The sequence below is a fragment of the Schistocerca cancellata genome, chromosome 6, assembly GCF_023864275.1.
Source record: "Schistocerca cancellata isolate TAMUIC-IGC-003103 chromosome 6, iqSchCanc2.1, whole genome shotgun sequence".
NCBI lineage: Eukaryota > Metazoa > Arthropoda > Insecta > Orthoptera > Acrididae > Schistocerca > Schistocerca cancellata.
The window spans coordinates 642,248,808-642,276,235 of NC_064631.1; the positions used below are offsets into that span (position 1 = coordinate 642,248,808).

Below are 27,428 nucleotides of genomic sequence, written 5' to 3' on the forward strand. Positions count from 1 at the left end.
GATTTGCCATGCACCACAGCCTCACTGTTTTGTTAGAGTATTCAGACCTTTTCAGAGAACGTTCAAATTAACCTGTTACTCACTTAGTTCAGCATCGCATACACGTTGTAAATGCAGCACCAATCACGCAGAAGCATTACCGAATTCCATTCAGTCAAAGAGAATTGGTCGAAGATATGGTCAGGGAACAACTAGAGGCCGGAATTATTAAACTAAGAGATCCGGCTTATCCACCATGGTCATCACCAGTAGTCCTAGTAAAGAAGAACTCTGTTTCGGGCGAACCACAGTTCCGATTTTGCGTTGTCAACAGAATGCAAAAATACAATGGAAAAACTGAAAACTGCTCTAACCACAGCTCCAGTTTTGGCCTATCTGGATTTCAGTAAGCCCTTCATCCCCTCCACAAATGCTTCAAATTTTGCAGTTGGTGCTATTTTATCCCAAAAATCTGATGGTCAAGAACGTCCAGTATCATTTGTTTCCCGGCAATTAAATAAGGCGGAATGTAACTACACTACCACTGAAAAGGAACTTTGTGCTCTGGTCTTTGGTATCAAACAAAACAGATGTTTCTTAACAGGAAGAGAGTTCACTGTAATCACAGACCATGCCGCACTTAAATGGCTGTTGAGCTTAAAGGATCCCAGTTCGAGACTAACAAGATGGGCATTAGAACTGAGCGCTTGAAAGGTCTCTGTTGGATTCCTTTCATGTTAATTTCTTAAATATGTTGTCATTTACGGCATAAATTCCTCTTCTAAATTTACTGTGATGTTTCTGACTATCTGGGATGGGAGGAGACTGAGCAGTGGAACGTGTTACTTTTACACATAAACAAGAACGATATGTCACACTACTACACTTTAAAACACAGTTTATGTGTAATTCATGTCACACAGTCTCATACGGAACCTACATCCGCTTTCTTTTATATACTGTATATGATAAGATACTGTCATCCCCCTTCCCTTCTGTGTGAGAGGATGAATGAGCAAATATATTTCTAGTTGCATGCTTGATGGTAGCAGACAAGCCTGTCTGCTAGAGAACAGTAGGACCAACGTCGGAACAGGTAGCTACGCTTTCTAAAAGCAGAGAGGTTTCTATTCTTAGTATGGTCCTGTCCGTCCCTTGTCATGTTGGTATAGGAAGCTGCCTCTCTGGTCACTTCCGTTTGTATCTGTTAAGCACGCTTGGTAGGGGCCCAGGGCAGTCTGTCCGCGGCGAGCGTCTAAAGTGGTAAGATCTCCGGCTAAGCGCGTGTCTGCTAAGTTCAGCCTAACTGAAAATTTAATCACCTTTATTTCAGGTTTAGCTCTAAAATATCTAATGTTGTCTTAAATTGCAACGCAGTGTAATTCGAGTGTGAAGTTCAGAATACCTTCCAGTAGTTGCTTTCTCACTACTTTGTGAATAAAGTGGAACCACGTGTTGATCAGTAACTCTAACTAAGATCATCAGTCTTAAATGTGAATGTGGTTGAGATTATAATGTCTCGTCTTGACAATATTTTTCAATATAGCAACTTTTCTTAATGTTAAACCCACGTGGGGTGTACTTTGTGAGACCAGTACCACATGCTTATACAATTGTTTGACCCATCAGGTTAATAGTAAGACGATAGTAACCAGTTCGAGGTTTTTCTTTTGTAAATTGCGTTTCGATGTAATTTAATTTAATTATCAAAATTATTGTGGAGTTGCACTCTTTGTGTAAACCAAGTTGACCACGTGAAGCATGTGGTGTAAGCATCAAAGTAGCCCTCAGCTATTCTTTTCGGGAAGATTTCACAGGGAGTTAGTATGAATTTAGTATACCAGTGTGTGGTAATTTCATGAGGGACAGGATTGCGCTACGAACGTAACTTCTTTGGGTAAAAAATTGAATCAGTTGGTTGTGGTTAATTTCCTCTTGCATATGTTTCAACGTTCTGCGTGTATTATTTTATGAATGCAGTGTTGTATGTAGTCTCCCAATCTTGGCTCCCTATTTGATGTGTTCCGTAAGATTACAAACTCACATTTACACAATCCTAAATAAGGCAACAGTTTAGTTATGAATCAAGTTTGATATGCTGAAATTTTAACGGAACAATGATCAATGTTAAAATAAATGTCCAAATATAAACTGATTTATTTCTTTTTATTTAAATTGTCTTTTTATATATATATCACCGGTTATCGTAAGATGAGTACTAAAAGATTATAATTAATGTTAGTCTGGTTGGGAATTTGGTAAGCTAGACTGGATAACTGGTGAAACAGTTGCGCAGTAATGCAAGGTTAACTTCCTCAGATAGCTCACAGCTTTTAACCCACTTTTATGGTCTTGAATATCAGCACCGCTTTCAGAACAAATTAATGTAATAACATTACACGCTTACCAATTCACAGTTATCCATCGTCCTGGGAAACAACATGTGAATGCTGATGCAATGAGTCGTAAGGTTCGTGTTTGTGTCACAATAAGCCATGAGGAGGAATTAAAAGCAGCCCAAGAAGAAGATCCACAATGCGAAATATGGAAAAATGATCAACAGTTCGTTGAAACAGATGGACTGCTGTACAAAGTTGCTAACAAAGGGCATCGCCTAGTTATTCCAGGAAGCATGAGAGAGCAAATCCTAACTGAACAATACGATTCCTTACTATCAGGACACTGCGGTAAAAAGGCAACGAATATCAAAGTAGCTGAAAAGTATTGGTGGCCAAGTCGTAAGGCTGACGTATTTGAGATTGTTTCACAATGTGATTCCTGCAACAGACGGAATAATTCGGGAAGAACTAAGGCACCATTACAAGAATTGCTGGAGACTAGTGAACCTTTTGAAAGAATTGGGTTAGATGTCGTCGGTCCCCTGCCGAAGACTAAGGATGGAAACAAGTACATATTGAAGATATTAGATCATTTCTCCAGATATCTTACGATGGTACCAATACCTGATCAAAGTGCTGAAACCATAGCTAAAGTTTTTGTGAAGGAATGATTCTAAAGTTTAGGTCTCCATTAAGCACTATCAGTGACCAAGGGACGAATTTTGTGAGTGATTTACTTAAACAAACATGTAAGCTGATGCAAATAACGCAGTTGAGAACGACACCAGCACACCCTGAAGGCAATGGTCGTGTCGAGAGGGTACACAGAACCATCATTAAAATGCTTAGCCACTATATAAACAGCAAACACGATAATTGGGACGTCTGTCTTCCATATGTTGTAAATGCCTACAACGCTAAAATGCACTCATCAACGGGCCTCAGTCCCTATGAAATTGTATATGGGCGGATTGGACTTTGCACGATCGACAGCTGGAATCAGCAATGAACACGTAAGGCAGTTAGCTCGCAAACTGAAGGACGCATGGAGGGGAGTGAAACAGCGGAATCATCAGTCCTTCCTTCAGTTATCCAAGCAACGTGATTGCCAAGCGGTCGCGCCGCAGTATCGAGTGGGAGACTTTGTCTACCTGAGCAATGTAGTGCTAAAGAAGACGCAGGTCAAAAAGTTTAAGAAGTTTTGGAAGGGACCATACCCGATATTGGAGGTGGTGTCCCTAAAGCTCCAATTGCCTTTTCGTTCGGTTGTCGTCCACGTCAACCGTGTAAAGCCCTACATGGGTAGATTCCCTGTAGCAACGCAGGACGACGACGAGGACCGACCGAGGGGCAGACCAGCTGCTCCAAAATCCAGGAGCCGAGCACCGCGAGTTCACAGTCCAGACTTCGAGCCCGAGGCGTCGCCGCCGCCAACCCAGCGATCCAGCCCGAGGCACACTTACAACCTCCGTAAGCGTGTGTAGTGTGAGTGAATGCAAGGTGTGTTGCGTTTAGCCGAGTGCATATGTGAATGTGCTGTACAACATAAAATCGCAGCTATTGCGCAAGGTGCTCGAGTGTAAATAATATCTGTTCCACAGGTCACCGAAGACGCATATTTCTTCATATTCATTGTTTAGTTCTAGTGTGTAGAACTTATTAACCATGTTTACTGTAATTCCATTCTTTGTTATGTTAGTGTGTTCCATTAATGCTGTAAACGTAGTATCACAGAATGCAGGTGTGTTGTTTGAACCACATTCAGACATGGCAGTCTCAACGCACAGTGCTACAATTGTGCTTAAATATAATTTGTCTGAGATTCACCAACAATTTCATTCTGTTAAAAAACAAATTGATTTGATCAGTTCAATTAAGAATAATGATACAGTCTTGGAAACTGGAACCTCTTGGTATAACAACTGGATTACTGCAAAAATGCAAGTAGAATCCACTTTCGCTAGCTATGAGCAAGAGATTAACTGTTTCTTAAAACTCTTGCCACGTAAAACCTAGATTAGGCTCAAACGTGCCTGGTTTGATTTTGGAGGTAAAGTTCTTCGTACTGTATTCGGTACCTTAACTAGCCAAGATCTATTGGACATAAAGGATAAAATACTAGCTCTATAGCAGCAGTCTAACACAAATTCAATTAACATTCCTAATGAAATAATTGTGTTAAGAAATTTTCAAAAGACCGTTACTAACCACACATTGTTTATTGAACAGGTTGTGAAAGAGTTCATTACACATTTTAACACAATTCGTGGTGAAATGAATGCAACCATCCTTGAAATATATGCAGTTCTTCAAGCTGTGAGTGCACATTTAGATTTAAACACCCTACTGTTAAGAATTACTGACAGTTTATCAAACGCTAAATTTGATGCTCACAATTTAAGAATAGCCTTAGAAAGTAGTTCAAATGATTGCTTGAATAGTGTTTTATTGCATCCAGACCAGTTTTTACAAATGTTGCTGTTGATTGAACGTAAGCTAGATGCATCATCTACCACGATTTACCCTGTCAATTCCTACAATTTATATGCTTATTACAGATTAACTATCACGTATTCTTTAATTATTGAAGATCAGTTAACTGTAATTGTTTCTATACCGATTGCCAGATCCAAGCATCATTTTGAATATATAAAATTCATACTTACCCTGTGAAATGGAATCAAGTAGGTATTCACGCAATCTGTCAGCTAAAGGATTATTTATTAATCAGTAAAGATAGAAGATATTTTGTATCTCTGAATGAACATGATGTTCATAAGTGTAAACGTAGTCATAAGCAAATTTGCACAGAGACGGCAGTATTCTTAGATGCTAGAGTGTACAGTTGTGAGAAAGATTTGTTTATGAACAATCCGCCTCGCGGTGATTGCCCTAGGATTTTAATGCATCTTTATCAACCATTCCTTAAAAGATATTCTGAAGGTATAATATATTCGTTTAACTCAACTCTCGAAATCAGATTTACCTGTAAAACGTTTGACACACCTGAACTACCGTTCACAATCAAATTAACTGGTAGTGGATTAATTGTGAATGTTACGCACTGTGATTTATCATGTGATTTGTTTGAAATTCCTTCTGTATTACCAACCACCTTTCATGCAGATGCAAAATTCCCTTTAACAAGGATGTTATCTGTTTATTACAATGAATCATACTTACTGACCAATGAAAATCAGCCGGCCGCAGTGGCCGAGCGGTTCTAGGCGCTACAGTCTGGAACCGCGCGACCGCAACGGTCGCAGGTTTGAATCCTGCCTCGGGCATGGGTGTGTGTGATGTCCTTAGTTTAATTAGGTTTAAGTAGTTCTAAGTCTAGGGGACTGATGACCACAGAAGTTAAGTCCCATAGTGCTCAGAGCCATTTGAACCATTTGTGCAAATCATTCTCTGTCCAGCTTACTTGAGAATGACAATTTAATTGCGGATATCCATGAAAGTGTAATAAATACTAATAATGAGTTAAATTTCTTAGAAGTAGCAACTAAAATTACTTACATTGACACAGTGATGACGAGTTACCAGAAGAGCGAATGCATTGTCGCACCGTCTTTATTAATAAATGCTAAAACTAAGTTTTCTGTGTTCCACATTCTGCACTACCCGGAACTACCACCCACGCATCCCATCCTAACAGTAAATGGATGCAATAACATTTTACTCGGCTGTCCAAAAGACCCCGTTAGAGTATTCTATATTTTTTTAATGGACGTAATCACTGAAATTCTCGAAAAAACACAATTTGTTTTTAGTGCTGTTGGACTGGTGTGGTTGCCTGTTTCATTTGCCACGATACCAAGACAGTGCTTCCACTAAAATAATCAGTGAAACCTTCTCTTACAGTAAATCCTCTAATGTTTCGAAAGTCACTCCTAGTCACTCTTGTATTAAAGTTAATATTAACAGTTTTCCTGAGTTTGAAACAACATAAAACGCATTTTATCTTTCAAGGAAGGCATCTTGGTGCATATTTGAAGGCAAGACCCGCCTATTATTAAAAAGTTGCAACTTCTGGATTAACAGCTTTTCGTGTAACGAATGTTAGAAAACGTTATTCAGGAGCATACGTGTTATTCTTCTGCCTCGTGAGTGTCTACAATTTAAAATAGGATTTTGTTGATCACATAAATGTTATCTCTTGAGGAAGGTTTCATCATGTCCGTCGACAGCCTGAATGCTTCATCTCCTTGCAAGTACTTACTGTAACTAAACATTGTCACCACATGTCTTGGGACAGTGTAAAACAGCTTATATTTAACCAGCTTTCCCCAATTAAATTATTGAATGACGTCACTCTCATTTTTGATTACATTATGCACTACAGATCTCAGACGTCACCTACAAACGCAAGTAAGATCATAGAGAAACGAAAACCTTTATAGCTGAAAAACAGAGGAAGACTTTTCCAAATTTTCTAAACACTGAACCACCCATCCGAAGACATCTCTCTATAAGAATGTATTGAAATCCTATAAGATTATCGCCAAGTACATCAGATAAGGACCAATTCGTGTTAATTGTGATGGCACAGTTGATAAATCTTCTTCCTTGTCTTTTTCATGAAGATTCGATACCAGCAGTTCAGTAACTGCAGTGAAATTATGTCGTCGACGTTGGGCTATGACTTAGAAACTGTGTTTATGGCATAAAGGAAAAATTCAAACTATCTGTGCCAGGCACTTTTATTTTCTTCAGTGGTGCGTTTTGAAGGCTCACACCCTGATCTTCAGGTGAATCAGTGGATTGCGTTTGAATTTCTTTTCCTGGATATAGCCTGTTGTCAGTCTTAACATTCAATACGAAGGTATTTCAATGGAAACACTGAGGACCATTATAAAAATACATTTGTATAATTGAACAGCACACAAAAGTGACACAAAAGCAATATCAGTCTCTGGGCTAGTTATTTATTTTTTCTGCTACCAGTTACATTTATTTATTTTATGCTAAATTTAACGTACTGCAACACGTTTCTAGCAAGTTTTGCTTATTGTCAGGCAGTACTAATTCCACGCACTCACGGTCCATAAACTCAGCCGGCATGGTCAAAATTAATTTTCTCTCTGGTCTCTTTTTGTTTCGTTATTCAGTAATAGAAGTGTGTATTTACGAGAGGATACACTAAAGAAGCCGAACTGATGATGGGTAGGCGGTACATTGTAAAGACTGTCGTACAACATGGGGTTCTGCAGCTTCGAGCTTATAATCTTTTGCCCTTGACCTTATCTGCTCAGTGGCAAATATTGCAACTCTGTCTGGATAACCAGCACCTAGAAAATGCACAACTAAATCAATCCGTTCTGGGTACCTGCTCTGAGTTGTGATTCACAATCTAACCTAACAAGAAAGATATCCTTTTGAAAGAATATAATAAAATCTGCAACAGTCAATAGCTGCCAGTTCATGAGGACATAACTGCTATCTGAATCAACAGACTCCATACCAGACATTCCCTACTCAGAACGACTAGAGACCTAGTGACCATAACTTCCATCTCCACAAAGTTTGGAAGCAAGAATGATAGAATAACACTCCACCACAACTTCACAGCTTTCTGTGAGCCAAGAATAGACCATTAGACCTTCGCCTGCCCTGTAGAACATGGAGCTCACTTAACAGAATATGGACTAACTACGGAAGGTACTGTGACTTATTACACAGAGAGGGGAAGATAACCACTTTGGGGTGCACCTGTGGCTTTCCAAGACAGACTGTCAGGCATATTGTTAAAGAGTGCTCTTGAAATTCGTGTCCTGGAAACTCTCGGACTTCAGTAGATTCGATTAAAAATTATGTAAATAATATGTTTGCAAATTTGTGACTTGTGTAATATTTTATTTGTATTTCTAAAGTGCTGTGTAAATTGCCATACAATTAATAATAATTCATCTAAACTAAAGAGAATTTGAAATGGTCAGTCTGTGCATTTCTGAGCATGAGGGACTATGGCTCAGACAAGGTCTTCACAGTAAAATAACTGACACTTCCACTGCACATAAAAGAATTATAATACTAATTAATGACTCAAAGCTGAACAATTTAATAAGTAAACTGAATTCAGTGAAGTGGGATAAAATAATAATCAATGCTGATGAACTGACTAATACATTTTTAGACCTATTAACTGAACGTTTTGTTCTGTAGGCTACATGAAAACATCTAGGCAGAGTCGCTGCACTAAACCAAAAAATCTATAAAATTGACACATCCCAAATATTAGTAGAATAAGAATCATGATGTTGCCATATCATGATAGGTCGAAGCATAATAATGCAGACTTGGAAAAGTATATGAAAGTGAAAAAGCTTTACATATCTGAAATAATGGCAGCACAGTGCAAAAGAAATAATACATGTACACCAAACTCAATTAATAAAGGCAAAGCTGCATTGGAAATTATTAGAACAGAAATAGATTTTGAAGATAAAGTACAGCAGACAGTGATTTCACCTAATAATCTAATTTCACATTTTTGTCAGTCCTAACTCGGATGTGAGGATGTGAGTGAGTCACAGGCACTACTGCCAGAAATAAGCAGTAAACCGAGTAACAGCTTTTGCTGGATCATGTAACAGAGAAGGTGGTCAACAGATCAGTAGCTAAGGTCAGTAATTCTAGAGCAGAGGATTACTATGGGCTCTCAAATTACATTTATAAATATATCAGAAATCAGGTTTCAATGTCATAGACTAGAATAACCAATAAAATGTTAAAAACAGGTAATAACCCAGAATGTTTGAAATTACTGGTAGTCAAACCAGTTCATAAGAAAGGAGATAAAGCAAATTCAGATAACTGTTGACCTATGTCACTTGTACCTATAATATAAAAAGTAGTAGACCACGGTATGCATAAACTGATGAGTCAATATTTTTATGGTAATGTTTAACTCCTCACGGGTTGTTTGAGGTGCAGCCTTTCTACAGCCAAAGCAGATCAAAGTATGGTTGGAAAAAATATGCAGTTGTTTTGAAAATAGAGAGATTATCTGTGCAACTCTGCTGGATCCCAGGAAAGCAATACTCTCATAAAAAACTCTGCCACTGCAGAGTGAGAGAGAATGCTCTATACTTAAAGCAGTCTTATTTGGACACTAGAAATCAGTTAGTTAAGATAAATAATGAAAAGTCCAGTTGTAAAAGATGGATATCAGGCACTTTTCTTAGACCTTCCCTTTTCATTCTTTATACTGTTTAACCATAGTTGGACCATATCCAGATGACACAAAACCTATCATATGTGATACCAACCTTGAAAATGTGCAACACAGCATAGCAGTAGCGATGGAGAGATGTACCGCTTGGTTAGAGACAAATGTACTGCAGAAATGATAGTAAAACTGAGGTCGTTGTATGTAGCCAGACTGCTAGCACTGCATACAGACCTAAAGCTCAGCTGGAATATCAACACAAGAAAATTATATAGCAGACTAACATGTGTCATCTGCCTGCTGTTCAAGCTGAGGAGCAGTGTTAGTGTAGAACTTCTATTATACTCATATTTTTCATTCTTCCGCAACCACCTAAGTTTGGGTTTCCATTATGGGGCAATTCTCTATGCTCTAAATTAGTGTTTAAATGGCGAAAGAAAGCTATGAGGTGCATTTTGGAAATTTGACCACGTGAATAATATAGAGACTATTGGAAACAATTAACTTTTTTTTTTTGACAGTATCTAGCCTTTATATCTAAAACTACGGTATTTTTGTTACAGAAAACCTATGTATGTTTTACTTCAGGACGACAATTCACGACCGTACAACAAAAAGTGGAATACAATTAATGTGCCATATGCAAGACTGGCGAAGACCTATAATTGCTACAAATATCTTGGTCTTGTCCACTTTAACAAATTACCTGAAAATGCCTATACAGTACCAATGAATAAATTTGAAACTGATTTTATATTACGGATGAAATATAAAAGATTTTACTCTGCTCAGGAGTTACTTGAGTGTGTAACAAATGACCTACATTTGTTATGAGAATAAGCAATAAATAAACACCAGAAGTTATTATATATCGATAAACGCCAGGTTGTGTAACTATGTTATTTCTGTTTCAAGCGCTTATTGTAATTTATCTGTGTAATTGGAAGGGTCATTCAGAAAGTACTGCACCACATTTTTTTTCTCAGTCAACAACAACTATACGAATGCAAAATGTTAGGTAATCATTATCTGAAGTTTCCGGAGAGCGCACGCCGATTTTCCGTTTCCTCCAACAGATAGTGCAGCTGCAACAGTGTTTCAAAATGGCACCAGTAAGCTATGTACGTTGCAAGCAGCATGCGTCATTGACTTTGTGACTGGGGAGAAAGTAACTGTTGGAAACAGTCACAAACGTTTGTGTGCAGTTTATGAAGAATCTGCAGTTGACACAAGTACTGGTTGTAGCGTAGCATAGACGGTGGGGGCCATCAGCAGGCGGTTCTGCGGAGCTCCCTGCAGGATGATGTGCTCATTCGGGTGGCCGGCGCATAACGATCTGGCAGTTGGCGCTGAAGCTGTAAATCGGCAAAGGAAATGTGGATGCAATCATCCGTGCTCCCGATCAGTCAAAAGTGTGTGCACTATGGGTTGGGTTGGGTTGTTTGGGGAAGGAGACCAGACAGCGAGGTCATCGGTCTCATCGGATTAGGGAAGGATGGGGAAGGAAGTCGGCCGTGCCCTTTCAGGGGAACCATCCCGGCATTTGCCTGGAGTGATTTAGGGAAATCACGGAAAACCTAAATCAGGATGTGCAATATGGTTCTGCCCTGCCTTCAGTGAAACACAAAACTCTCAGAAAAAAACATTTCTTCCGAGTTGCTGCTACGTGTTGGAGCTGAGAGGAAAGCCTTCTATTCCGGAATGTGATGGGTGATGAAACGTTGGTTCACTATTTTGAACCCGAAACAAAATGAGAATTGACGCAGTGATATCATCATCACTCTCCACAGAAAAAAATTCTAAGCAACTGCTTCTGCTGGTAAGATCACAGCCACTGTGTTTAGGGACTGTGAGGGTGTCACACTGTGTCATTGATGTGATGCAGTGAGGCAGCACCATTAATTCTGAAGCATATGTAAACACATTAACCGAACTCAAGAAGCACTTCCAGCGACAACCCGGGTGATTGATTCAACACGATAACGATCGGCCTCACTAAACAGGGTTGGACAGTGTTACCCCATCCACCCTACAGCCCTGATCTAGTTCCATCACACTTCCACTTTTTTGGGCCATTATGGCGAGGTTCCCATTCAAAATGGTTGAAAATACGATTTTTCATTGCATTTTTTGAAAGGTATATGTATCTAGCATGTTGGGAGGATAAGGTTTTTTTAAATTCGTGCGTTACAAAAGTCTCTACTGCCCATTGTTCAAGAATTCTCGCGGCCGCCGTGGGATACTCTCAGCCCATGACGCGCGTCCACAAAGTAATTTATACTGCAGTATGCGTGCAGACATATTCGCCGAAAAAGCTGACGAACAACGAGCGCAGGTTGCCGAACGCAGTATATCCAGCTGAACCACATCGGCTTTTCTCTCCAAGAAGAACGAGGGAATTGCTCTCCAGAAATAATTCGAGTTAAAGGAAAGGTTGATATACGGCAGGCAAAACGTAAGTAATGAAAACACATTTATTTTCGTCACAAATGGTCAAAACATAATTTCTGGTCCACCACATTGGATTAGCTATTCAGAATTTTAAAAATGTAACGTCAGATTTGTGTTCAGCGACATCAAAAATCTGTAACAACCTGTAGTTTTAATGCAGATTCAAAGAATAATACATATAAAAGTTTTTCCAAAACTTTAAGCAGGTTTTTGTCGAGAACCGATTGTTCGAAACTCCGCACAGCATAAAATAAAAACGGTCCAATCTATTAAAAAGGTCCCGAGTTCGAGTCTCGGTCGGGCACACAGTTTTAATCTGCCAGGAAGTTTCATATCAGCGCACACTCCGCTGCAGAGTGAAAATCTCATTCCGGGTCCAATCTATTAACTTCCACCTTTGACCACCAAGAAGTACACACTTTCTTGGAGCTTATACTTATAACGCATGAAATTTGTTAATATTAACTATTCTTTGTAGAGCCATAAAGAGTGGAAAAAAACAAAAAATCGAACTCAGAGTTCGAGTTAGCAACATATCGTTAAATTTAAGGTTATTTCATTATGGTTAGATATAAGCTCCCATACATTTAATGTAGTACTGATTGATGTTATCCATTTTGATTTCAGATAACTCCTGAGGGCTACGCTGCACACAGTCTGCGTCCTTCAAACTCGCAGGCCCTCGATCAAACCGTATTTATGAGCGACGTTTTGTTTTTTAATTGAAAATCTACAATAAAGTTCAAAGTTTGATCAGTCATAAGCCCCAAACAGATCTTTTGTATATATTTTCATTCTCTCAAAAATATTGCAAACTTTGCCTATTTTTTGGTCACTTGAATTAGAACCTGGTCTTAAAGTATGTCATTCGTGTAAGACATTTTGAGGATGACTAAGAGGTGTTGCGCACAGTGAACAAGCGGTTTCTTGGCCAGAACAAGTAGTAGTACCAACAGGGCATACACGCACTTTTGTCGCGCTGGAGGAGGGCCATAGAACAGGAAGGAAATTTCAAGGAAGTACAGGGCGTGTAAAAGAAACGTAATTCTTTCTTGTTTGTACGTTTCATTGTGTTCAATAAATAACTGCTGAAGAATATAAAATTTGGTGCATTACTTTCTGAGTGGCCCTTATATTTATTGTCTTTGTCATTCACTTAACTATGTGGTGCATTTATCTTGTAATTGCTCCATTATGTAATTATTTATTGTTACTGTAATTAACTTAATTAGTGTATCTATTTTGCATGAGTTTTCTGTTCTTGGTGACATTTGACCAGGTTTTTTTATTATTATTTCATTTAACTTTGGTGACACAGATTCCATGTAAAGATGCTCCAGGTGAGCAAAGCGTTTGTATTTGTATTTTTTTTCTATAGTACTGCTTTCTACCACTGAGAGTGTACAGAGTTATCCTTCCAGATAGAGCTTATGTACAACATGTAGGCTCTTCACCATTCCTGATTCCGTGAGGCAAGCACCGCCGCTGATTAGGTTCCATTCGGCTTGAATCACTTTTTTAGTGACATGTTATGTGCGCTTGTCATTTTTCTAGAGGCTGATCCTAGTGTCCAGCGTACGATTGTGGATCTGCCTGGATTGATTTTGAGCTCATTTAGTCGAACTTCGACGGAAGACGTAGGGATGAAAAGGGTGGCTGCCAGATTCGTGCTGAAGAAAAGCAACATTGCGTGGAATCGTGCTGCGCTTTAAAACGAGATTTCCGAAATGACAGAGACTTTTTTGCACAGCCATCTCAGGTGGAGAATCACAGTGCTGCGGTTACGACGCTGAAACGAAGCAAGAATCTAATCAGTGGAGGACAATTTCGTCTCGTCCCAATACAGCTCCTCGAGTGAAGGCGAACGTCAAAGAAGAGTTTGTTGCACTGAGTCAGGTAGTTAACCGGGCTTTCTAATTGAATGTTTTGAAAAGATTGCATAATAGTTTTCAGCGGAAGAGGCACCATTTACGGCAGTCGGGCGTCTGGTTTTACCGTGTCGATAACATAGTCCATCAGTTTTTGACCGAAAGTGCCACGACCCACGGGCCCCATATCCCCCGTGTCCAAATGAGCTCGGCGCTTGTGACCTTTTTTTCTTTCCACGAAAGCAACACGAAACGAGAGCGTTTTACTGACGGTGCTGAAGTGAAGAAAAAAACGACACAGATTGCCGTCGGGCACCACAGAAGACGAATTTAAAAAATGTTTCAGTGGAGAGTAGGTACTCCGAGGGGTGCTAAAGGCTTTTTCTAACTGAATAAATAAATCTTCAAAAATAAGTTCGGTTTGCTGTGGGTACCCCCATGCAAAACGACTGTAGTGATGTTCGCGAGAAAACTCGTGAAAGAAGACAGGAAGCGCAACTCCGATCGTGTGTCACGGATCACATTGGAATATCTGTTCCTCTCGTCGTATCGGAATGCGGAGATTATTGTGTGGAACGCTTGTAAACACTGACATTCGAATGCGTCGCTAGGTAGTTATATCCGACAGCGAGGGGTAGTGGCGTCGAGTTCATTGTGACGGTGCTTCGGAGTGTGGCGGGGGGCGGCGTGACGTCAGTGGGCGAGCAGCAGGCGCAGCAGAGCGGCGAGCAGCGCGCTGCAGACGCCGGCCGCCCCCAGCCGCTGCGCCAGGACGGAGGCGGCGCCCCACCACTCGGCGTCGGAGGCGGCGCCGGCGGCAGTGGCGGTGGCGACCAGCGCGTCGCTGCCTCCGTCGGTCGCGTCGCCTTCTCCGTCGCCGCCGCCAGTGCCGGCAGCCTCCACGTCGGCGTCGGGGGCGGGGGAGGCGGCGTCGACCTCCGGCGCCTCCGCCGGCTGGGGCACACCACACGATATGAGCTTCAGCTGCAGGTCGGGCTGAAACACGCGCGCTTCCGCAGGAAACTCGCCACGCTTGCTGATGGGGCCATTAGATGCATTAGATGAGCCACCTTGGTACAACAACCGAGTTAGAAAAGTGCTACGGAAGCAAAGGGAACTGCACAGCAAACATAAACATAGCCAAAGCCTTGCAGACAAACAAAAATTACAAGAAGTGAAATGTAGTGTGGGGAGGGCTATGCGAGAGGCGTTCAATGAATTCCAAAGTAAAGTTCTATGTACTGACTTGGCAGAAAATCTGAAGAAATTTTGGTCTTATGTCAAAGCGGTAGGTGGATCAAAACAAAATGTCCAGACACTCTATGACCAAAATGGTACTGAAACAGAGGATGACACACTTAAGGCCGAAATACTAAATGTCTTTTTCCAAAGCTGTTTCACAGAGGAAGACTGCACTGTAGTTCCTTCTCTAGATTGTCGCACAGATGACAAAATTGTGGATATCGAAATAGATGACAGAGGCATAGAAAAACAATTAAAATCGCTGAAAAGAGAAAAGGCCGCTGGACCTGATGGGATACCAGTTCGATTTCACACAGAGTACGCGAAGCAACTTGCCCCCCTTCTTGCAGCGGTGTACCGTAGGTCTCTAGAAGAGCGTAGCGTTCCAAAAGATTGGAAAAAGGCACAGGTCATCCCCGTTTTCAAGAACGGACGTCGAACAGATGTGCAGGACTATAGACCTATATCTCTAACGTCGATCAGTTGCAGAATTTTGGAACACGTATTATGTTCGAGTATAGTGACTTTTCTGGAGACTAGAAATCTACTCTGTAGGAATCAGCATGGGTTTCGAAAAAGACGATCGTGTGAAACCCAGCTCGCGCTATTCGTCCACGAGACTCAGAGGGCCATAGACACGGTTTCCCAAGTAGATGCCGTGTTTCTTGACTTCCGCAAGGCGTTTCATACAGTTCCCCACAGTCGTTAAATGAACAAAGTAAGAGCATATGGACTATCAGACCAATTGTGTGATTGGATCGAAGAGTTACTAGATAACAGAACGCAGCATGTCATTCTCAGTGGAGAGAAGTCTTCCGAAGTAAGAGTGATTTCAGGTGTGCCGCAGGTGAGTGTCGTAGGACCGTTGCTGTTCACAATATATATAAATGACCTTGTGGATAACATTGGAAGTTCACTTAGGCTTTTTGCAGATGATGCTGTAGTATATCGAGAGGTTGTAACAATGGAAAATTGTACTGAAATGCAGGAGGATCTGCAACGAATTGACGCATGGTGCAGGGAATGTAAATTGAATCTCAATGTAGACAAGTGTAATGTGTTGCGAATACATAGAAAGAAAGATCCTTTATCATTTAGCTACAATATAGCAGGTCAGCAACTGGAAGCAGTTAATTCCATGAATTATCTGGGAGTACGCATTAGGAGTGATTTAAAATGGATGCCAGACTGAGACTCATTAGAAGAATCCTAACGAAATGCAGTCCGAAAACAAAGGAAGTAGGTTACAGTACACTTGTTCGCCCTCTGCTTGAATACTGCTCACCCGTGTGGGATCCGTACGAGATACGGTTGATAGAAGAGATAGAGAAGCTCCAACGGAGAGCAGCGCGCTTTGTTACAGGATCATTTAGTAATCGCGAAAGCGTTACGGAGATGATAGATAAACTCCTGTGGAAGACTCTGTAGGAGAGCCGCTCAGTAGCTCGGTACGTGCTTTTGTTGAAGTTTCGAGAACATATCTTCACCGAGAGGAGTCAAGCAGTATATTCCTCCCTCCTACGTATATCTCGCGAAGAGACTGTGAGGATAAAATCAGAGAGATTGGAGCCCACAGAGAGGCGTACCGACAATCTTTCTTTCCACGAACAATACGAGACTGGAATAGAAGGGAGAACCGATAGAGGTACTCAAGGTACCCTCCGCCACACACTGTCAGGTGGCTTGCGGAGTATGGATATAGATGTAGAGTAGATCTCCAGCATAAAGTGTCCATTCTGAAACCGTCTGACTAATGAGAACAAACTTCATAAAGCACAGAGAGACGGCGTCGACAAAAAAAGACATTTTGTTTGTATGTGTCGGTACACATTACACGATAATGTAAGTTAAGCAAACGAAGTAATAACACGATCTGCAGAACAATTTTTATCCGTAATGGTTATTGTTGGAATTCTGATTTACATTAATACAATAAGAAAGAAAGAACACCAGCAAAAAGTCACGAACGTGGTTCTTATTTAAAGTACGGTGCAGTTCGAGCCCTGAAGGCCCATTTCAGACGTGTGATGTGGCAGTGCCCGCTGGTCCTACTTATCATTGTATTTATCGTCTATACTCTGTAAACAACTGTATAGTGCAAGGCAGAGGGTCCGTCCCATTGTAACAGTTATTAGAGTTTTTTCCTGTTCCATTCTCATACGGAACGTGGGGAGAATGATTGTGTAAATGCCTCTGTGTGTGTTGTAATTAATGTAATCCTGTCCTCACGATCCCTATGGGAGCGACAGGTAGCGGGTTGTAGTATATTCCTTCAGTCATCATGTAAAGCCGGTTCTCGAAAGCTTGTAAGTAGGCTTTCTCTGGATACGTTACATCTATATTCAAGAGCCTACCAGTTAGGGTCCTTCAGGATCTTTGTGAAAGTCTCCCACGGATCGAACAAAGGTGTGACCATTCGTGCAGCCCTTCTCTGTATACATTCAATATCTCCCATTAGTCCTATCTGGTACAGGTCCCATACATTTGAGCAATATTTTATGATGGATCGCGAGAGTGGTTAGTAAGCAATCTCCTTTCTAGATTAATTGTATTTGCCCAGCATTCTACCAATAAACCTAAGTCTACCACCTGATTTATCTGTTACAATGCCTAAGGACTAACTCCATTTATTTCACTAAAAAGTGTTACACCCAGCGATTTTTACGAGTCAACCTATTGTCCTGTGACTCACCGACATTGTACTCGTTGGATAATAGGTTTTTTTTTGTGACGTCCACAATTTTATTTTTTTGAAGATGTAAAGCATGTTCCGAATCTTGCGCCACTTTGAAATTATCGTGATACGGCTGGATATGCACCTTCTTTCAGAAAGTGCTTCATTACAGACAGCTGTACCATCTTATATCCTGCATAGTCTATCCCCTCCCCGTCCTCATTTACTATTCCTTCTCTTCCTCTAATTACCTTACGCACCACTGCCTCGTGGTTAGTCTCAGGGGGGAATGAAGGCAAAGAGAGAAAACCTCTGGAGTCGGGTCCCAAAGGCGGCTGGAAGGCGTACCACGTCGCCTCCCACGCTCCTGCAACCGAAGCGGCACCAGACGTACCTGCTTGCCTCTCCTCTGGACACTACCATTTAGGTCGAAAGGGAGACCCACATGTCTTTATCGCTCAGGTATGTGGCGTCCTGAAGAGGACACTTTAAGAGGCAGTTACCGGTTGTAAGCTCCACCTGATTGGCGTAAGACACTAGCACTACGGGCCACTTCCGACGGTGGGAGAGATGGTTGGTTGGTTGTTTGGGGAAGGAGACCAGACAGCGTGGTCATCGGTCTCATCGGATTAGGGAAGGATGGGGAAGGAAGGCGGCCGTGCCCTTTCAGAGGAACCATCCCGGCATTTGCCTGGAATGATTTAGGGAAATCACGGAAAACCTAAATCAGGATGGCCGGACGTGGGATTGAACCGTCGTCCTCCCGAATGTGAGTCCAGTGTCTAACCACTGCGCCACCTCGCTCGGTGGTGGGAGAGACTGTTGCCCATTACTGGACAGCTACTGCCCTCGTCGAGCTGAGCAGCCCCCAGCCAGTAAGTGGCTGTCCCGCCACTATCTGCCTGTTTCGTGAGGTGTGGAAGCTTAGGAGTAATCTTCGACAAGCGGGTTGACCCACAAAAAACAAAAAGGAAATAATGAAAGAATCACCATTTCGCACTGCCAGCTGGAATGTTAGGATCGTGTGTCCAAGATACAATGATACAATGACGATACCCGAAAGGTTGATTTCATTCGCGAGACTGCTGTAATTGACAGAGAGCTCCATCGCTCGAATTTGGACATTGCTGGACTGCGGGAGATGCGGCTTCCAGACAAGGGCTGCGTCACAGAAGCTAACTACAGATTGTTCTGGCAGGGGACGTCTCAAGACGAGCCAATGCTTCACGGCGTGGGATTCGCAGTTAAAAGCATCCTCCTGAACTGTCCTGTTCTGCCTTCTGGTGGAACAGAGCGGATTCTCACTGTACAGCAGTGTTCTTCAAGGGCACTGTCAACATCTTGAATCTGTATGCCCCCACTCCACCGTCGAGCACGGAAGACAAGTAGCTGTTTTATGATTTTCTCTGTGCGGCCGGTCCCGGCGGAGGTTCGAGTCCTCCCTCGGGCACGGGTGTATGTGTTTGTCCTTAGGATAATTTAGGTTAAGTAGTGTGTAAGCTTAGGGACTGATGACCTTAGCAGTTAAGTCCTAGGCGGTTCTCTCCAGTTAAAGCTGCTGACAGGAGACGCCCTGAGCCCTCTGCTTCAACTGCTAGCGAATTCACGCCATTGATTTTTTAGCCAATAGTGTGCGCGGGATACCGATCACGTGTGTGGACGCCGGAGCGTCCTGCGGAGCAGAACACACTTGCTTCTCTCTCTTGTAATCCAGACGTCGAGCGCAACCGACCTCTTTTTTGAAGGCAGAGCCCCCGGCTCTGCCTTTCGCGATCGGCCACCAACGTAAGTTAACATGAACCACTTCCCCTTCCGTTTTCCATTTTAATTAATTATTCGACCTCCTAGACTGGCCTAAACCTGCTAACTTCGACCCTAGGCGCGCTCTTTGCATTCCGTATATTGGAATGTATCTTCTTTATTGTACCTAATTTCCTGTTTTGTCATTTAACGGCAGCCCTGGATGCCCACTATCAAATCCTGACCGCTTGACCTACTGCACACTGCCGCCACGAGGCATATTTAACAGCCTTCTTTCCCCTTCCTTGCGAAGCTGTACATTAACATCGGTTGCAGAAGTCCCTCGTAAACTTACCCTAACTTTACAGGTACTAGCAACATTTGGAAGACATGCAGCCAGTGATTGAGGCTAAATGGAAGCCCTTGCTTGCTTACAAAAGGAACCCAAATGCAAGATCTCGGGATGACTTGTGAGAAGCGAACACCCAGAAGATCTGCAAATAACTACTCACTGAATTCATGAACAGGTATACAGAAAACGGGCGATTGAGGGGATACTAGGGCAATGTATGATGGAATTAGGGAAGCAATTTGTCCATTTGCCCGAAAAACAGCTCCTCTGAAGTCAAAGACAGGTGGAATCACTGATGGAAATGGAAATGAGCGTTTGGCGTCATTGGCCGGGAGGTCCCTTGCGGGGCAGGTCCGGCCGCCATGGTGCAGGTCTTATTACATTCGACGCCACATTGGGCGACCTGCGCGCCGGATGGGGATGAAATGATGATGAAGACAACACAACACCCAGTCCCTGAGCGAAGAAAATCCCCGACCCATCCGGGAATCGAACCCGGGCCCATAGGACGGCAATCTGTCACGCTGACCACTCAGCTATTGGGGCAGACAGGCATCACTGATGAAGCCAAGCAAGTGGAACACTGGGTTGAACACTACCTCGAGTTGTCTGCGGCTGAGAATGACGTTAGCAGGGATGCACTTGACGCCATCAAATAAATGCCAGTTATGGAAGAAGTAAATGCAATGCCTACTGTGGAAGAAAGTAGAGCAATAGATTCCTTTGCTAACGGAAAGGCTCCAGGAATCCCTCCAGAGGTTATTATGTATAACAATTCTGTACTTCTCAAACACCTACACTCACTTCTCGCGACCAACTGGGAAGAGTGTTATATCCCACTGAGTATGTGGAATTCTAAGATTGTTAGCTTGTATTAACAGAAAGGGAATAGAAGCGATTGCAACTATTATCAAGGCATTTCACTGCTCAATGTAGATGGGAAGGCATATGCAAGAGTCATCCCAATGGGATTACAAGTCACAGCTCCAAGAATCTACCCGGAATCTCAACGAGGGTTCAGACCCAGTCGATCAACCGTGGACGTCATCTTCTCTCCACGACACGAGCAGCAGAGGCCACTGTACATTGCATTTATTGACCTTCATAAGGCTCTCCAAGTTGCTGCAGGAGATGCAACTCTGGTAGCAAACACAGAAGATGAGCTGCAGTAGCTAATTAACAAATTTGGTATTACCATCAGCCCCCAAAAGACTAAGATCATGGCACAGGGCACCACCAAACCGCCATCCATCAGCACTAACAGCAGTTTTCTCCAGGTAGTTGATGACTTTACCTGCTTGGGATCTACAATATGTAGCAACCTGTCTTTAGACACTTAGATTACTAGCAGAATCGCAAAAGCATATTTGGCATGGCTAGATTGAAAAACAGAGTGTGGAACAACGGACTGCTTACGATAAAAACTAAATTGCAAGCATACAACGCTTGTGTTATCAGCACTCTTCTCTACATCTGTGAGTCATGGACAGCTCTTTCTAAGGATCCTTCAGATATCTTGAAGAGATAGAATAACCAACACCAAAGTCTTACAGCTCACAAGTGCAACCAGCGTTTGTGCACTCCTGAGCCACCGACGTCTAAGTTGGCTGGAATATGTCAGGCGCGTGCATGAATATCGAGAAAACTGCTGCACAGAGAACTTCAGGAGGATGTGAGGCCAGTGGAAAGACCGCTCTTTCGCTTCAAGGATGCCTGCAAGAGAGACCTGACCATGGCCAGTACCAATCCGAGTTACTGGGACTGTACCGTTGATGACCGTGTCAAGTGGCGACTAACAGTACAAAATGGGGTCAAGCTTGCAGTTAACGAAGACACACAATAATAAATCAGGAAGAGGACAAGGCGGAAAAGGGGAGTGGCTTCTGTTCCAAGTCCCTCACTTTTCACGAGCTCGAACTGCAGCAGGGACCTCTCAGCCACAGCAGATGTTGCTAGCACTGAACCAACTACGCTACATCATCGCCGTTCGAGGAAAGATAGATTCTAATAAAAAAAAGACTTGAAGCACAGGTAATTTATGTTCTAGAACGCACAGAAAATAACTTAGGCCCTAACTGTGCAGATGGAGTGGCGGGGTGACAGTGGGGGAGCGGACAGCACAGTACTGGTGGGGGCTCGTTTCTGAACGACGACGTGTAGTAGCGGAGGAGCAGATCAACAGCTGAAGCCGGTTAACGAGAGCACGGTGAGGCGTTCGGCGAGGCGTCTGTCAACAACGCAGTAAGGACATGCAAATCTGTCCAGTCTCCTTCATGCTGGCCAGGCAAACATAGCTATGACTCCTGCAATGTTGGAACGTGTGGACGCTCTCATTCGAGGTTATCGACAGATCACAATTCAAGACCTCCATGCCGATGCAAGGCCTCACACAAGCTCAGTAAACTTTATTAGACCATTCTTCCTTACCCACTAAAGCCCAGATCTCGCACATTCCGACTTCCATCTGTATGGCCCAATGAAGGATGCACTCTGTGCGAAGCAATACATGCATGTTGGGGAGGTTATCGATGCAGCAAGAAGTTGGCTCTGACTTTGACCTGTAGAGTGGCACCATGCGGGCGTAAAGCCCTCCCATTAAGGTTGCGTACAGCTGCTGTATTATGGTGTACATAACTACAATATAAGAATGAAAAGTGACATTCATTACTTCGCGTTAAGGTTGTCTTTAGCGCAAAAAGGGGTGCACAATGCTGCAACAAAAATTTTTGATAGCTTACCCAGGGATATAAATTGTCTGACAGAGAGCAAAGTAAAATTTGAAAACAAACTAAAAAAGTGTCTCCTTGACACATCCTTCTATTGTGTAAAAGAATTCTGTTGCTGCAATGTGTAAAGATGGTGGGTAGGATATACTAATTCACATCTGTATATCTTAGGACCACTATTGTTCCTCATATATGTGAACCATCTTCTGTCTTAATATACAACAAACAGAAATTGTTCTTTTTGCTGATAACACTAGTATTGTAATCAACCCAAACATACATACAGCAACAGAAGAAATAGTGAACAATGTTTTAGTATCATTCACTAGTTTTCTGTGAATAATCGCAATCTCAATTCTAAAAATTCACAACATATTGAGTTCTGAACATCTAGAGGTACTATGATTCGCGCAACACATAGTGGGGAAATAATAAAAAGGGGAGAAGCTTTAATATTCTTTGGTGTCCATATTGCCATGAACTTAAACTGGAAAAAGCCACAACTTAGTCCAGCCAGATTTGCACTTAGAATCATTGCAAATGTTGGGAAGAGACAAATCAGTAGTATTAAGACAAGGGCGGTGCTACCCCAAAGTAACATTATCCAAGATGGCACCGATGACGTCAATGCATGACGTAATCTAAGATGGCGGACGTGACATCATGTAAGATGGCGGCATTTGGCAGGAAGTTTGAATTTTGCAGGGAAGATAGGTCAATTGGGCTACCTCCACTAACTTACCCCCCTCCCCTCACTTCCCCCCAGAAAATGGCGGGAAGTTCAAATTCCATTAGGACAATGCTACCTCTACTAGCCTAAGAAAATGGAGGGAAGGAAAGGGCATTTGGACTACCTCCACTAACCTAAGTCATCCGACTGCCACCTCTTCCTAAGGATTGACGGAAAGTCTGAATTTTGGAGGAAAGATAGGCCAATCGGGCTATCTCTACTAACTTAAGAAAACAGTGGGAAAGAAAGGGCACTTGGGCTACATCCATTAACCTAAGTCACCTGACCACCACATCGTCCTAGGAAATGGTGGGGAGAGGACTCAACCTGTGATGGACATAAATCTTTATTATTTTGCTGCACTATTTATTTAAACAATTATAGGCACTACTACCATCCGGTGTAGTTACCACAAAGTCTGGAGTCCAATTGGTCTAGTACACAGTACCACCACCAGAACGCACACTCATCCATGATGTTATCCAAGATGGCTGCCATGTCGTCAGCTGATGAACGCAAGTACCGTTATCCAAGATGGCGGAAAACAGTGTGTTCACCACGAGGACTGGACCTAGTACACAGTACTGTCATCAGAGGGTGTTGTCATCCATTCTGTGACATAACCCAAGATGACTATCTGGAGGGGAAAATGACTCAGCCTGTGCTGGGCTGCTGGAGAGAGGAAGGAGGGTACTTAATTTATTTTGGAACAATTTATTTAGGGATGGATTTTGAAAGATAGTATATTTTTCACACTGATACAAGACAAATGCACTGACATTGCTAGGGGTCATGCCACACAGCCCACAGACCTGTAAACTACTCCTAAATAACACACTACAGACACGCAAACAACTCCTAAATTACCGAAATAATTTCAGTACAACCACGCAAACTCCTCCTAAATAATGCAGTACACTAATGTGCAGAAACGGAATCAACTCATAAACTGTCCAAAAAATGTATATCACAGCCTACAGACCTGCTAGCAAAATAATGCAACAGACCCGCAAACAATGTGCACAGCATAGGCACCATCTGCCGCCCCCTGTCCATTGGGTCCCACAGGAGCCTACCGCACTCACTCCCAGAAGTCGGGATGCACCGGCACACCTTGCAAAGTGATGCACAGATGCCCGTTCAGGTCCCCTACAAGCATGAGGTGGCGACATCCCCTTCATACTTGACACCTGAGAAATTCTTCTCGAAATACATGTTCACCCAGGCACAGTTGCTGACGCGACTGGACGGCAGCGAAGACCTATATGCAGAGGGCGTCAACATCGCGAGCCACCGCCGGACGCAAGCCAGTGCGAGCTAGCACTCTCACTGAACTGCTGACAACATGTGAAAATTCAAAAAAAAATGGCTCTGAGCACTATGGGACTTAACTTCTGAGGTCATCAGTCCCCTAGAACTTAGAACTAGTTAAACCTAACTAACCTAAGGACATCACACACATCCGTGCCCGAGGCAGGATTCGAACCTGCGACCATAGCGGTCGCGCGGTTCCAGACTGTAGCGCCTAGAACCGCTCGGCCACCCTGGCCAGCAGTGGAAATTCATCCATTGCTAAACGGACATCATATGTCTATCTAAATAAGTGCTAAGTCATCCTCTAGACTGTGCGTGCATGTGTTTACCATTGCTGATGCAATGACGCATAGCTGCAGTGCAGGGCCAATGGGAGCAGCGTTCGCCATTGTTTCCTGCGGACAGGACATTCAGCGGTAAAATTATTTTGCACACATCGCTAAATTGCACTGACAGTTAAAACTGTAAAAGTTGTCTACAAATCATCAAATACATACGAGACTCACAAGAATATTAGGAGCCAGGAACATATTTACTAATGCAACTACAATTAAATATTCTGATTGCTGCTACAGTCTGACTCCGATCAATGTACATCTACTCTTGACAGCTGTGGTTCTGGAACGAATCTCAGTATCTATAGCGCTCATAATTTCCACATAAATAATCTCTCTCATACCCTCGTGGTTATTAATATCTTGAATCTATACGTCCCTAACGATAGAACACACACTCATCTTCTCTCGACATGCCACAACATAAGCCACAGTAACTTTACACTACTATATATGTCCATTTTACACAAACAGTGCAGTTATCTTTTATATCTGTACAGCACCCAAAAAATTATGGACTACCTGCACTCAAACCAGCTATATGTCTCGATTCTCCTCAGTCCTAGGAAATTATCTGACAAAGTCTTACAATCAGCGCTTCTGGAAGGTGCTGCATCGTGCCACGACACAACTGACAAGGGTTGGTTTATTGTAGTCGTCATCACTATCGATAGGACAACAAGGAAAATGCGATTTCGTTCTTCCTCGCGATTCTAACGTGGCACACCGTCCATCACGTGTTACCCTTCTTGCTTTCAATATACACAAACCTTCTCACCGCTATGTAGACTCCTATATCTCAGCACAAAGGACGTCTTGTGATTGAATGGGGGATTATGATTAGTTCTTATCGAATTTACCCACCGAATTACTGATGCCGCCAGTGTGGAAGCACCGTCTGCCTTTTTCTTTCTTTCTGCAGATGTGACTTTCAGCGGCAAGAAAAAACTATTTTACACTGATCGCTATATTGCACCAACAACTAAACCTTCCAATGTGTGCTACATATTGTCAAACAATGAAAGACTTATTCAATTACACTGCTCTCCCACTGAGGACAAGAGCGTGAAACCGATCTCCAACCCAGGAGTATATCACTGCGTACATTGTCGATGTAGTTAACATGCAATTCGTATCCTGCGCCATCAAAACCAGCCCTCTCACATCATTTGTAGATATACTGCGAAGACAGACACCGCCGTATATACCCCTCGCAGCACTAGATATTTCCCTGAGAGGTGGGTGGTCATCCACTCCCGACAGGTGACCAGAGCACCCTCAGTGGACCGAAGTCACTCTCAGAACTGTCCTACAAATTTGGGCTCATTCCCCCTCGGCACAAATGTGTTACTGTTTCTGGTCCGAACCTGCTTCCTTGCTTGCTGTTCTACACCCATCTCCAGACTCTGAGATTAAAAGAACACATGTATTTTTGCATCGCTTGCCATAGTATTATACCATTTTCGCGGTACTTTTCGATATCAAGCACACAGCAGTATCCCAGTGATCACTCGTGCAACATAATTCCGAAGATGTAGACTGGAAATTATTTCTCTGCAAACTCAAACTTTAGCGAGGTGGAGTGTGCTCTAGACCACTGAGTAACTAGAAACTTATGTCATCTGCAAAGAGCTTTACGTGATAACTCGAAACAAATAGAGGAAAATGGTATTTCCACTCGCAAATACCGATGTCGGTGATGTAACAGATTCCAATTCATCCCTATAATTTACAAAGTCAACTAAGGTGTTTCTCATGTCTAGAGAACCAGCAAACGTGTCTTCCACCTGCTAGACACACACACCACAATCGATCTTCTCGTGAACCGAACAATTTACGTTGGAAGGAATAATGGCCAAGTGCAAACACATGTCCATATCTTGCCAAATTTCCACTTTATCACGAAAGCTGCCCAACACATACTAAGTATTAGTTAGCTTTTCAACTGTCTAGAGGACAACACAATTAATTCATCTAGATTCCTACACTCCAACAGGCCTCTCCCTTCTGACGGCTCCTAATGTTACAGAAAACGTGAATCATCCCCGCACAGGTCACCGACGCTGCATGCTGAGCACACACAGGTAGAATCATCCCCCTAAGAAATTTGTCACATATATACACTCCTGGAAATTGAAATAAGAACACCGTGAATTCATTGTCCCAGGAAGGGGAAACTTTAATGACAGATTCCTGGGGTCAGATACATCACATGATCACACTGACAGAACCACAGGCACATAGACACAGGCAACAGAGCACGCACAATGTCGGCACTAGTACAGTGTATATCTACCTTTCGCAGCAATGCAGGCTGCTATTCTCCCATGGAGACGATCGTAGAGATGCTGGATGTAGTCCTGTGGAACGGCTTGCCATGCCATTTCCACCAGCGTTCGTGCTGGACGTGCAGACCGCGTGAGATGACTCTTCATCCAGTCCCAAACATGCTCAATGGGGGACAGATCCGGAGATCTTGCTGGCCAGGGTAGTTGACTTACACCTTC

At 42.7% G+C, this 27,428-nt stretch overlaps 1 protein-coding gene across 1 annotated transcript in view; it reads right to left on the reverse strand.

Annotated features, from left to right (window-relative positions):
• Positions 1 to 14,501: 14,501 nt before the first annotated feature.
• Positions 14,502 to 27,428, reverse strand: part of LOC126088461 (neuronal acetylcholine receptor subunit alpha-4-like) — a 160,997-nt gene continuing 148,070 nt past the window's right edge. Inside the window, exon 9 of the mRNA XM_049906603.1 lies at positions 14,502 to 14,804. Within this exon, the coding sequence (XP_049762560.1) occupies positions 14,502 to 14,804 (303 nt within the window). The remainder of the gene's footprint in view (positions 14,805 to 27,428) is intronic.